The sequence below is a fragment of the Oncorhynchus masou genome, chromosome 12 (assembly GCF_036934945.1).
Source record: "Oncorhynchus masou masou isolate Uvic2021 chromosome 12, UVic_Omas_1.1, whole genome shotgun sequence".
NCBI lineage: Eukaryota > Metazoa > Chordata > Actinopteri > Salmoniformes > Salmonidae > Oncorhynchus > Oncorhynchus masou.
The window spans coordinates 77,426,814-77,439,212 of NC_088223.1; the positions used below are offsets into that span (position 1 = coordinate 77,426,814).

The window sequence follows — 12,399 nt, forward strand, 5'->3', positions numbered from 1 at the left end:
GCTCAGGGATTTGATCTTGCAACCTTTTGGTTACAAGTCCAACGCTCTAACCACTAGGCTACCTGCTGCCCCACATACTTTAGTATGTGTGTATAAATAGTCAATTTCACCACATGAGATGTTCTGTACCATATATTGATAACTGTTTGTTTAGTGTATATACACATACTGATAACCTCTGGTTGTTGTTTGTTTAGTGTATTGACCAGCTGACGCTGGTGCAGGCAGAGCTGCAGGACTCTGTGAAGGAGCTGGCCAAGACCAGGAAGAAGTACCAGGAGACCGAGACCATGGCCCAGGCTGTCAGAGACAAGGCTGAGCAGGATGCCAAGTATGTACAGTACATGCAGACATACACACTCTGTCCAATCCCAAATCCCCCCCTACAGCCTTGTGGAGATCTGAGAGGATCAGATGGGTAAGAAATCTGGGTACAATTCCACCAAGCCTATCAGAGGGAAAGGGGGAGCTATTACCGTAATGCTACCTATCCAATACTCCGATGTCCAGGAGTGAAAATGTAAGACTTATGGTTGGAACCTCTGGTCTTGTGTGAATCGGTTCACATACATGATCCTTCTCTCCTTCTGTTCTATCCAGGTCCAAACTGAGTCTGTTCCAGTCCAGGTCCAGTCTGCAGCGGGCCAGTGTAAAGGTGAGAGCATTACATTAATACATTGTATGTATGGCCAATTGGCCATGCCCACAAACTCAGCTGCATAGGGGCCCAAAATAAATTCTGTTGTAGCATCAACCTATCAAACTAAAGATTACCTGGAATGCCCCTATGAATGTTTTTTTTTCACCAGCTAAAAGCCAAAAGGAGTGAGTGTAACTCCAAAGCCAACCACGCCAGGAACGACTATCTGCTCACGCTAGCAGCGGCTAATGCTCACCAGCAGCGTTACTACGACACGGACCTGATCGACTGCATCAAGGTGAGGCGACAGCACACATGTACAGGCATTCCAGGTCATCTTTTTGTTTGCAGTCATGCTGCATATCTCAGACGATTGCTATGTCATAGTTTGCATGACTGCAGAAACAGACAACTTGGAACACCACCACTAATGTGCGAGTGAGAGAGATGCTGGCTTATTGCTGCATTACTGGTCAATTACAAGTTACGTTCCTAACGTATTACCTTGTTGCCCTGTGCTGCTCAGGTTCTGGATGGGGGCATCTATGAGCAGGTGAAGGACTACCTGGTCTCTCTGAGCCAGACTGAGTTGGAGGCCTTCCAGGCGGTCCACAACACCTTCAATGTCGTCCTGGAGAGCTCCAACGGGGTGAGTGCATGGAAACTAGCCCATAAATTAGCTTTAATTGAACTAGCCTGCTACCAGATCTGTTTGTGCCGTCTTGCAGACTCCTAATGTCTTAATGAGGAAAATGAGCAGAAATTGGAGTAACAGCGCTGGTTCAGTCAGTGGCCTTGCTTGAGACCTAAAAACTCACATTCCCCTGAGCTTATGCCTAGGCTTTAGCTCAGATGGCTAACAGTCTTGTGGGGTGTAGCAGACCCGAGTTTGAAACCTAGTTGGTCATAAACACATTGATACCATGGTTTAGGTCCTAATTTTTCCATCAAAGATTTAGAGATGACCATTTACCTATCTCAATACTCTATTGTCTTACTAGCTATTCAGTAACCATTGGCCTCTCTTAGTCCTGATCTCTTGGTCTTCTTGCGTTTCTGGAACCTGACCTTGGTTTGCAGTTAATTTCCTGTCAGCCCAGCGTGACCGTATATGTGTGGCGAAACAGCGGCCTCCGGGTGCTCTGTTTAACAGTGGTCATATTTCGACCCGTTGACCCATATGGTTATTTTTCACTGTGACATCACACAGCAGCCTGTGTGTGGGTGCATAGTTTGGAACCTCTCTCAGGTCATCTTCCTGTGAACCTTGAGGTGACCATGAATGCTCCCCCATGACTTTGGTTTATACTGTGCTCTGCTCTGACTGTCAGTAGTCCTTCCATGGCCATGACTTAAGTAAGATCAGTGTGGTTGCCCTTCAATGACATAATAAACACTCAAAGGATTGAGTAAATCCTCGTCTGTCATGATAATGATATTTTATCTATTCAAATCCCTTCATGCCTCTGTCAGATTATTAGATGCCTCTATTGTGGCCTTATGAGGTTACCTAAACAAGTGTGTACGTGTCTGTGTTCTCTCCAGGTGACGCAGGACTTCCAACAGCAGCAGTTTGTACAGCACAACCCAGTGTTCCACAGCGCCCCAGCCATCCTCTTCCAACCCAGCGACACTGACAAGGTGGGGAGTAGTGCTATGCTAACGCTACTGTTCTCATGGTACGTGGTGGCTAGTGCTACGCTACACACTAGCTATGCTATAGCTTCCCGCTCATAGAACCACTGATCATTCCTCACCGCTAGGTGAGCTAAATTGCTCAACCGTACAGGCTTCTGTCTGTGTAACACAAATGAATAGGTAAGCTCACTTTTCAGCTTGAATTGCCTCCACCTGCGCGATCGAATTGCTAGCTTTTTGGTGATAAAGCTGGCTAAGGCATTGCGAAACTGAGGGCGACTTGATCAATCTCAGTAGTGAACTTGTGAGGGAGGAAACAATGCTATTAAACGACACTGACGTCTATTGCATGTTGTGCATGTGTGTTGGTGAGTGTTTGTTGCACGCAGCTTTGTGTGTATTTATAGTGTGTGGGTAGTGCGTCTGTGTATATGGTGTGCTTGTGTGCCCCAGAGGCCCCGTGCCTTAGGAACCTGTTCTCAGCTGACCCAGTCTGTCCGTCTGCCCGCCAGTGCACTCGTCCACACCCTACTCCACCCGCACCCCTCCTCCCATCCCATCCGCCCCTCCGCTACACTGGACAAATTGTTAGAAACCTCCAAGGCCCTCGTTGTTGTTTTCGTTGGAAGTCAAACAAGCGGTGGCCTGTTCCTAAAGAAAACATTTAGTGATGCAGTTTCCCCCTCAAACCTCCCCTTCCCTGTGCGAGACGACGGAGGGATCCGGAAAAGAACTGCACTGAAAGAGGAGCCGGAGGGGAGTGGGGGCGTTTTGCAGGCAGGCAGGACCATGGACGGTCTAGGCATCTGTGAAAAGGGGGCATTGTAAGGGGGCCTCGTCAGTGTGCTCACTCCAACCCCCTGCCTTCCTCATCCCTCCTCCACTCTTCTACACCTGGCTGCCCCAGCCTCTAACATGAACTAGGTGTGGCTCTCCTCTCATTCACTGATTTATGGGCCTTGCGTAGTCCACATTGTTTCTCTCACACACACACACACACACACACACACACACACAAACAAACGCAGAAAACGCGGCGCTCTACCTTTTGGTGCTATTTTTCCATCTTCAACCTGTAGTTGGAAAAAAATGTTTTTTTAGCTGAGTGCACATTCAGTTAATCTGCCATTTGGACTGTGTTCATTCTTGTGTCAAGGGTCAGCTCTGCACTTGAAGCATGCCAGGGATCATCAGTCATGGGGGTTGACCTATACACCTCCTGAGTAGAGGTGAGACCAAACCTCCTGGTCCTGTTGTGTGTCCATCATCCCAACCAGCCAGGGCTCTGTTCATTAGTGTGCGATGGAAAACTTTTTAAATATTTTTTTTATCCGGAAACAAGAATGAGTGCTTCTTATTAGCCAAGTATAGGGTTGTCCCTCCCCATTTCAGGGCGTTTTCTTCCATTTGGTGGATAATGAGCAAATAGCGTTACAGAAGGTTCTGATAGAAATGTACTAGAACATACAGTCGGGCAAAAAAGTATTTAGTCAGCCACCAATTGTACAAGTTATCCCACTTAAAAAGATGAGAGGCCTGTAATTTTCATTATAGGTACACTTCAACTATGACAGACAAAATGAGGAAAGAAATTCCAGAAAATCACATTGTATGATGTTTAATGAATTTATTTGCAAATTATGGTGGAAAATAAGTATTTGGTCACCTACAAACAAGCAAGATTTCTGGCTCTCACAGACCTGTAACTTCTTCTTTAAGAGGCTCCTCTGTCCTCCACTCGTTACCTGTATTAATGGCACCTGTTTGAACTTGTTATGGTATAAAAGACACCTGTCCACACCCTCAGTCAGTCACACTCCAAACTCCACTATGGCCAAGACCAAAGAGCTGTCAAAGGACACCAGAAACAAAATTGTAGACCTGCACCAGGCTGGGAAGACTGAATCTGCAATAGGTAAGCAGCTTGGTTTGAATAAATCAACTGTGGGAGCAATTATTAGGAAATGGAAGACATACAAGACCACTGATAATCTCCCTCGATCTGGGGCTCCATGCAAGATCTCACCCCGTGGGGTCAAAATGATCACAAGAACGGTGAGCAAAAATCCCAGAACCACACGGGGGGACATAGTGAATGACCTGCAGAGAGCTGGGACCAAAATAACAAAGCCTACCATCAGTAACACACTACGCCGCCAGGGACTCAAATCCTGCAGTGCCAGACGTGTCCCCCTGCTTATGCCAGTACATGTCCAGGCCCGTCTGAAGTTTGCTAGAGAGCATTTGTATGATCCAGAAGAAGATTGGGAGAATGTCATATGGTCAGATGAAACCAAAATATAACTTTTTGGTTAACTCAACTCGTCGTGTTTGGAGGACAAAGAATGCTGAGTTGCATCCAAAGAACACCATACCTACTGTGAAGCATGGGGGTGGAAACATCATGCTTTGGGGCTGTTCTTCTGCAAAGGGACCAGGACGACTGATCCGTGTAAAGGAAAGAATGAATGGGGCCATATATCGTGAGATTTTGAGTGAAAACTTCCTTCCATCAGCAAGGGCATTGAAGATGAAACGTGGCTGCGGCTTTCAGCATGACAATGATCCCAAACACACCACTCGGGCAACGAAGGAGTGGCTTCGTAAGAAGCATTTCAAGGTCCTGGAGTGGCCTAGGCAGTCTCCAGATCTCAACCCCATAGGAAATCTTTGGAGGGAGTTGAAAGTCTGTGTTGCCCAGCACCCGCCCCAAAACATCACTGCTCTAGAGGAGGTCTGCATGGAGGAATGGGCCAAAATACCAGCAACAGTGTGTGAAAACCTTGTGAAGACTTACAGAAAATGTTTGACCTCTGTCATTGCCATCAAAGGGTATATAACAAAGTATTGAGAAACTTCTGTTATTGACCAAATACTTATTTTCCACCATAATTTGCAAATAAATTCATAAAAAATCATACAATGTGATTTTCTGGACTTTTTTTCTTCTCATTTACAGGCCTCATCTTTTTAAGTGGGAGAACTTACACAATTGGTGGCTGACTAAATACTTTTTTGCCCCACTGTATATGATTGTCTGTCATGTAGACTAAAGAACTGTGTCAGCTCTATTCATTCCATTTCTATTTTGCAATGTTCAGAACATATCAAATATATTTATATAGCCCTTCTTACATCAGCTGATATATCAAAGTGCTCTACAGAAACCCAGCCTGAAACCCCAAACAGCAAGCATTGCAGGTGTAGAAACGCGGTGGCTAGGAAAAACTCCCTAGGAAGAAACCTAGAGAGGAACCAGGCTATGAGGGGTGGCCATTCCTCTTCTGGCTGTGCCGGATGGAGATTATAACAGAACATGGCCAAGATGTTCATACAGTGAACAGGTCAGGGTTCCATAGCTGCAGGCAGAACAGTTTAAACTGGAGCAGCAGCACGGCCAGGTGGACTGGGGACAACAAGGAGTCATCATGCCAGGTAGTCCTGAGGCATGGTCCTAGGGCTCAGGTCCTCTGAGAGAAAGAAAGAATTAGAGAGAGCATACTTAAATTCACACAGGACACTGGATAAGACATGAGAAATACTCCAGATATAACAGACTGACCCTAGCCCCCCGACAGAAACTGAGGATAAATACTGGAGGCTGAGACAGGAGGGGTCAGGAGACACTGTGACCGCATCCGATGATACCCCCGGACAGGACCAAACAGGCAGGGTATAACCCCACCCACTTTGCCAAAGCTCAGCCCCCACACCACTAGAGGGATATCTTCAACCACCAACTTTCCATCCTGAGACAAGGTCGAGTATAGCCCACAAAGATCTCCGCCACGGCACAACCCAACGGGGGGCGCCAACCCAGACAGGAAGACCACGTCAGTGACTCAACCCACTCTAGTGATGCACCTCTCCTAGGGACGGCATGGAAGAGCACCAGTAAGCTAGTGACTCAGCCCCTGTAATAGGGTTAGAGGCAGAGAATCCCAGTGGAAAGAGGGGAACCGGCCAGGCAGAGATGGCAAGGGCGGTTTGTTGCTCCAGAGCACAGCTATCCTCGCCGTAAGGCGATCATTCTCTTGTATATTATGAGTACAGCGACTGCAATTAGAAGGCATCATGTTAATGTTACTACTTAGCTTTGGCTGTTGTTGGTCCTGACGAACCGTGTCCAGATAAAGCGTACGGAGTGAGAAAGTTGAATGAGGGAAAAACTAAAAATATAAACGGTAATTAAAAAGTTAATACCGTAAAGTTGTCAGGTAGCAAAGTAAGGTTAGCAACAAAACGCACAGCTTCACGTAAACAGGTCCGCAAGTTGTGACCCATTACTGAGTACACCACAGAATCCAGTTTGGTCCAGTGGGGCCGAGAATGAGACTTCAGGCCTTGTAGAGAGGTTGTGGAGAGAAATAAGCACAGGATTTTTCCATATTAATCTGGAATTTATGTTTTTCTGATGTCCAATCCTATTTTATTGGAATCAACTAACCCCCAAACAAATATCCAACATTTCACTATTTTCTATGTTATACTGATAACATCCCTGAGTTCGAGACATTGCCTCTCATCCCAATGGGGTGCATGGATTGGCTGTTTGTCTCTTGTGAGATCATCCATAGTGGAAGTGTTTTTTTCCTTGGTGGTTTTCCTTTCGACACATTTGTTTGACTGTCTGAATCCCGCTATTGAGGCAATTTTTATTTATTTTTTACTACGCCAACATTTCTCAGAAATCTCATTTAGTAGTATTTGCCAACATTCACCCTCACAGATATTGGTTCCAATATCTTACCGTAAATCATTAGGTGTATATGGCTATTTTATATGTACCAAAGTACACTGAACAAAAATATAAACGCAACCATTTCAAAGATTGTACTGAGTTACAGTTCATATAAGGAAATCGGTCAATTGAAATAATTGAATTAGGCCCTAATCTATGGATTTCACATATCTGGGAATACAGATGGGCATCTGTTGGTCACAGATACCTTAAAAATAAGGTAGGGGCGTGAATCAGAACCAGTCAGTATTTGGTGTGACCACCATTTGCCTCATGCAGCCCGACCCTTCTCATTCGCAGAGAGTTGATTGTGGCCTGTGGAATGTTGTCCCACTCCTCTTCAATGGCTGTGCAGTTTCTGGATATTGGCGGGAACTGGAACACGATATCGTATATGTCAAACCAGAGCATCCCTGTGATGCTCAGTTTTGAGTATGCAGACCATGGAAGAACTGGGACATTTTCAGTTTCCAGGAATTATGTACAGATCCTTGCAATATGAGGCCATGGTGCATTATCATGCTGAAACATGAGGTGATGGTGGCGGATGGATGGCACGACAATGGGTCTCAGGATCTTGTCACGGTATCTCTACATTCAAATTGCCATCAATAAAAGGCAATTGTGTTTGTTGTCCTTAGCTTATGCCTGCCTGTGTTTTGCTGCCTTATGTTGTCTTAGGTCTATCTTTATGTATTGTTGTGTCTCTTGTTGTGATGTGTGTTTCGTCCTATATTTATATTGTATTTTATTTTTATTTGTTATCCCCGCAGGAGACCGTTTGCATTGTGGCCATCATTGTAAATAACAATTTGTTCTTAACCGACTTGCCTAGTTAAATAAAGGTTAGATAAATAACTAAAAATACCATAACCCACTGTCACTATGGGGCACTCTGTTCAAAACATTGAGATCAGAAAACCTCTTGTCCACACGACGTCATACTGTGCATTTGGAAAGTTTCCAAGCCCCTAGACTTTTTCCACATTTTGTTAAGTTACAGCCTTATTATAAAATGGATTTAAAAAAATGTTTTCCTGATCAATCTACACACAATACCCCATGACAAAGTAACAAAAAAAAGCATTTTTTGCAGATATTTTTTTTAAACTGAAATATCACATTTACTCAGACCCTTTTCTCAGTACTTTGTTAAAGCACCTTTGGCAGCAATTATAGAGTTGTATCTTTGGTATGACGCTACAAGCTTGGCACACCTGTATTTGGGGAGTTTCTCCCATGTGGACACCAAGGAGGAGGTCAGAGACCTGACCGTGTGGTGCCAGGACAGCAACCTCTCCTCAACGTGATCAAGACAAAGGAGATGATTGTGTACTACAGGAAAAGGAGGACCAAGCACCCCCCCATTCTCATCGACGGGGCTGTAGTCGAGCAGGTTGGGAGCTTCAAGTTCCTTGGTGTCCACATCACTATCATTGTCCAAACACACCAAGACAGTTGTGAAGAGGGCACAACAAAGCCTATTCCCCCTGAAAACTGAAAAAAACAGACTGAAAAGATTTGGCATGGGTCCTCAGATCCTCAAAATGTTCTACAGCTCTACCATCGAGAGCATCCTGACGGGTTGCATCACTGCCTGGTATGGCAACTGCTCGGCTTCCGACCGCAAGGCACTACAGAGGGTAGTGCGTACGGCCCAGTACATCACTGGGGCTAAGCTGCCTGCCATTCAGGACCTCTATACCAGGCGGTGTCAGAAGAAGGCCCTAAAAATGGTCAAGGACTCCAGCCACCCCAGTCATAGACTGTCATCTCTGCTACTGCACGGCAGGTGGTACCAGAGCGCCAAGTCTAGGTCCAAGAGGCTTCTAAACAGCTTCTATCCCCAAGCCATAAGACTCCTGAACAGCTAATCAAATGGCTACCCAGACTATTTGCATTGCCCCCCCTCTTCTACACTGCTGATACTCTCTGTTATTATCTATGCATACAGTAGTCACTATCTCTACCTACATGTACATCTTACCTCATTTACCTCGACTAACCGGTGCCCCCGCACATTGACTGTACGGGTATATAGCCTCACTATTGTTATTTTACTGCTGCTCTTTAATTATTTGTTACTTTTCTTTTCATTTTTTATTTTATTTACTTAACACTTATTTTTCTTAACTGCATTGGGGCTTGTAAGTAAGCATTTCACTGTATGGTCTACTACCCCTGTTGTATTCGGCGCATGTGACAAATATAATTTGATTTGTGTGCCTTTCCAAATCATGTCCAATCAATTATATTTACCACCGGTGGACTCCAAGTTGTAGAAAAATCTCAAAGAAGATCAATGGAAACAGGATGCACCTGAGCTCAATTTCGAGTCTCCTAGCAAAGGGTCTGAATACTTATATGTAAATAAGGTATTGCTGTTTTTCATTTGTAATACATTTGCAAAAATTTCAAAAAACCTGTTTATGCTTCGTCATTATGGGGTATTGTGTGTAGACTGATTGAGCAAAAAATATTTCATCCATTTTAGATTAAGGCTGTAACATAACAAAATGTGGAAAAAGTCGAGGGGTCTGAATACTTTACGAATGCGTTGTACACGCGGTCTGCCATCTGCCCGGTACAGTTAAAACTGAGATTAATCCGTGAAATCACAGTTCTCCAGCATGCCAGTAGCCATTGAAGGTGAGCATTTGCCTACTGAAGTCGGTCACGGCGAGAAACTGCAGTCAGGTCAAGACCCTTGTGATGATGACAAGCATGCAGATGCTCTTCCCTGAGATGGTTTCTGACAGTTTGTGCAAACCCTCAGTTTCATCAGCTGATTGGGTGGCTGGTCTGAGAAGATCGTGGATGTCCTGGGCTGGTGTGGTTACAAGTGGTCTGCGGTTGTGAGGCCGGTTGGACGTACTGCCAAATACTCTAAAACGATGTTGGAGGCAGTTTATGCTAGAGAAATTAACATTAAATTCTCTGACAACAGCTCTGATGGACATTCCTGCAGTCAGCATGCCAATTGCACGCTCCCTCAAACTTGACATCTGTGGCATTGTGTTGTGTGACACAAGGTGCACCTGATGGATTATCTTGACAAAGAGAAATGCTCACTAACAGGGATGTAAACACATTTGTACCCAACATATTAGACAAATAAGGTTTTTGTGCATATAGAACATTTCTGCTATGTTTTATTTCAGCTTTTCCACCACTTTACATGTTGTGTTTTATATTTTTGTTCAGTATATTGTTGACCTATTGCTATACTCACACACCACACACACACACACACACACACACACACACACACACACACACAGAGAGATTATGTTTAGCTGAACATTATCAGACTATTAAACTCTCTCTCTACCCCATCCATCATCCCTGGTCACTAGGTGGGGCAGCTGCATAAGCAGAGTGGCACAGCGGAGGAGCACAATCTGGATAAGGAGGCACGGAAGTGGGCGACTCGAGTGGCACGAGAACACAAGAGCATCATCCACAGCCAGCGGGTGAGAGAGGAAGGGATAGATGAAGGGTAGGGAAGGGCGAGAAAGGGGATAGTCTATATTCTAGCGAGGGGATAGTCTATATTCTAGCAGATATATGCATCTTTCCCTGATTTACATTTTTTTTTAATGTAAGATACGACTGCATCGGTCCGCAACTGCCAACCGATCCAAATGTAGCATGCATCGGTCAGAAAATCCATTAAAACATTAGAAATCGCTGATTCCATTTTTTTTGCTTATACTGCTTTCAAAAATGATTCATTTTGTGCCAACTAATGCTTCCTCTCCTTCAGTGTCGAACAAAGCATGTAACTGTTGAATCATTGATCTCTACAAGGTATTTTGCATGCCGAGCAACAATGGGGAATATCAGTAGCCTAGTCAAACTGCGCACTGTGCTCAGCTTCGCACTCTAACCAGCGCGAGGTACAACAATATTAGTCTTTATTAGTTGAGTGCCCATGTAATTTGCTGGGTTATTGTTCATTCAAAAATGTGCTTTACCAAAATAAAAGTAAGCTACAGGAGACACAACTCATCTGGTTGTAGGCTACATGTTATTATTTTATTTAAATTTGTTCAGGTTCACCATCAGCTGTAGTTTTTGTATATTTGATTTAAGGATTCTGTGTATATTGTACTTTTTTGATATAGAGGGTAGGTGGTGGGAAAAAGTACCTAATTGTTATACTTGAGTAAAAGTAATGATGCCTTAATAGAAAATTTAAGTGAGTAAGTAAAAGTGAGTCACCCAGTAAAACACTACTTGATTAAAAGTATTTGGTTTTAAATATATTTAAGTATCAAAAGTAAATGTAATTGCTAAAATATATTTAAGTATCGAAAGTTGGTGTAAATCATTTCAAATTTCTTACATTAAGCAAACCAGATGGCAAAAATGTTTATTTTCTTTGTATTTGCAGACAGCCAGGGGCACACTCCGACACTCAGACATCGTTTACAAATGAAAGGATGTGTGTTTAGTGAGTCCGCCAGATCAGAGGCAGTTGGGATGACCAGGGATGTTCTCTTGATAAATTTGTGAATTGGACAATTTTCCTGTCTTGCTAAGCATTAAAAATGTATGAAGTAAAAGGTACATTATTTTCTTTATGAATGTTGTGGTGTAAAAGTGGTGGTGGTGATGTAAAGTTTGCCACAAATATAAATGTTAAAGTTAAGTACAGATACAAAAAAAGACTTAAGTTGTACTTTAAAGTATTTTTACTTCAGTTTATAATTTCATAACGAGGACAGCAATCACTTTGCGAGGCACACTGCATGGCCAAAGTGGAAGGAGAAAAGAAGCTCACTTAAAATTCCAAACGGTCAAAACCATTCGATTTTGAGATGGAGACTAAATCCAAAGTTGTGCTATCTATTCATAGCTAATTTGTAAACAATAAATATGTCACCAGCTCTAACACTTAATCTGTGAAAATGACAAGTTAATTAGAGGGTGATGGAGATTTTCAGAACCTAAAGTGGGGGGACAAAAACATTATGGGGGGCTACAATCTGGTAGTGTGGTGGTAGATTCCTAGTCTCACTTATGGGTCAGGTGCCTACATTGTACATCATTTACACACACACACACACACACACACACACACACACACGAACACTCACAAATTCAGCTCAGAGAGGCCCAGCTTATGAGCTCCATCAACATCCCCCATAGGGCGCTGGTCAGAAGTAGTGTACTATATAGGGTGCCATTTCAGACAGTCATTGAGATTGGTTTGTTTACTACATGTTATCTGTGACCTTTTAGGCCCTGGAGGACTATAGGACACAGCAGGGGCCATCTGAGCAGAACTGCAGTGAACTGGAACTCAAAATGGAGGCGGCCAGGGAGAACCTGCGGAGAGCCGAGGTAAACTTGTGTGTGTGGTGATGGTGAGTTG

The 12,399-nt window shown here is 43.9% G+C and overlaps 1 protein-coding gene across 1 annotated transcript in view; it reads left to right on the forward strand.

Annotated features, from left to right (window-relative positions):
• The window catches only part of LOC135550847 (F-BAR and double SH3 domains protein 2-like), a 54,322-nt gene that overhangs the window by 32,454 nt on the left and 9,469 nt on the right, over positions 1–12,399 (forward strand). The window contains exons 6-12 of the mRNA XM_064982010.1: positions 198–331; positions 601–655; positions 810–938; positions 1,167–1,289; positions 2,186–2,281; positions 10,376–10,492; positions 12,267–12,368. Coding sequence (XP_064838082.1) covers positions 198–331; positions 601–655; positions 810–938; positions 1,167–1,289; positions 2,186–2,281; positions 10,376–10,492; positions 12,267–12,368 — 756 coding nt within the window. The remainder of the gene's footprint in view (positions 1–197; positions 332–600; positions 656–809; positions 939–1,166; positions 1,290–2,185; positions 2,282–10,375; positions 10,493–12,266; positions 12,369–12,399) is intronic.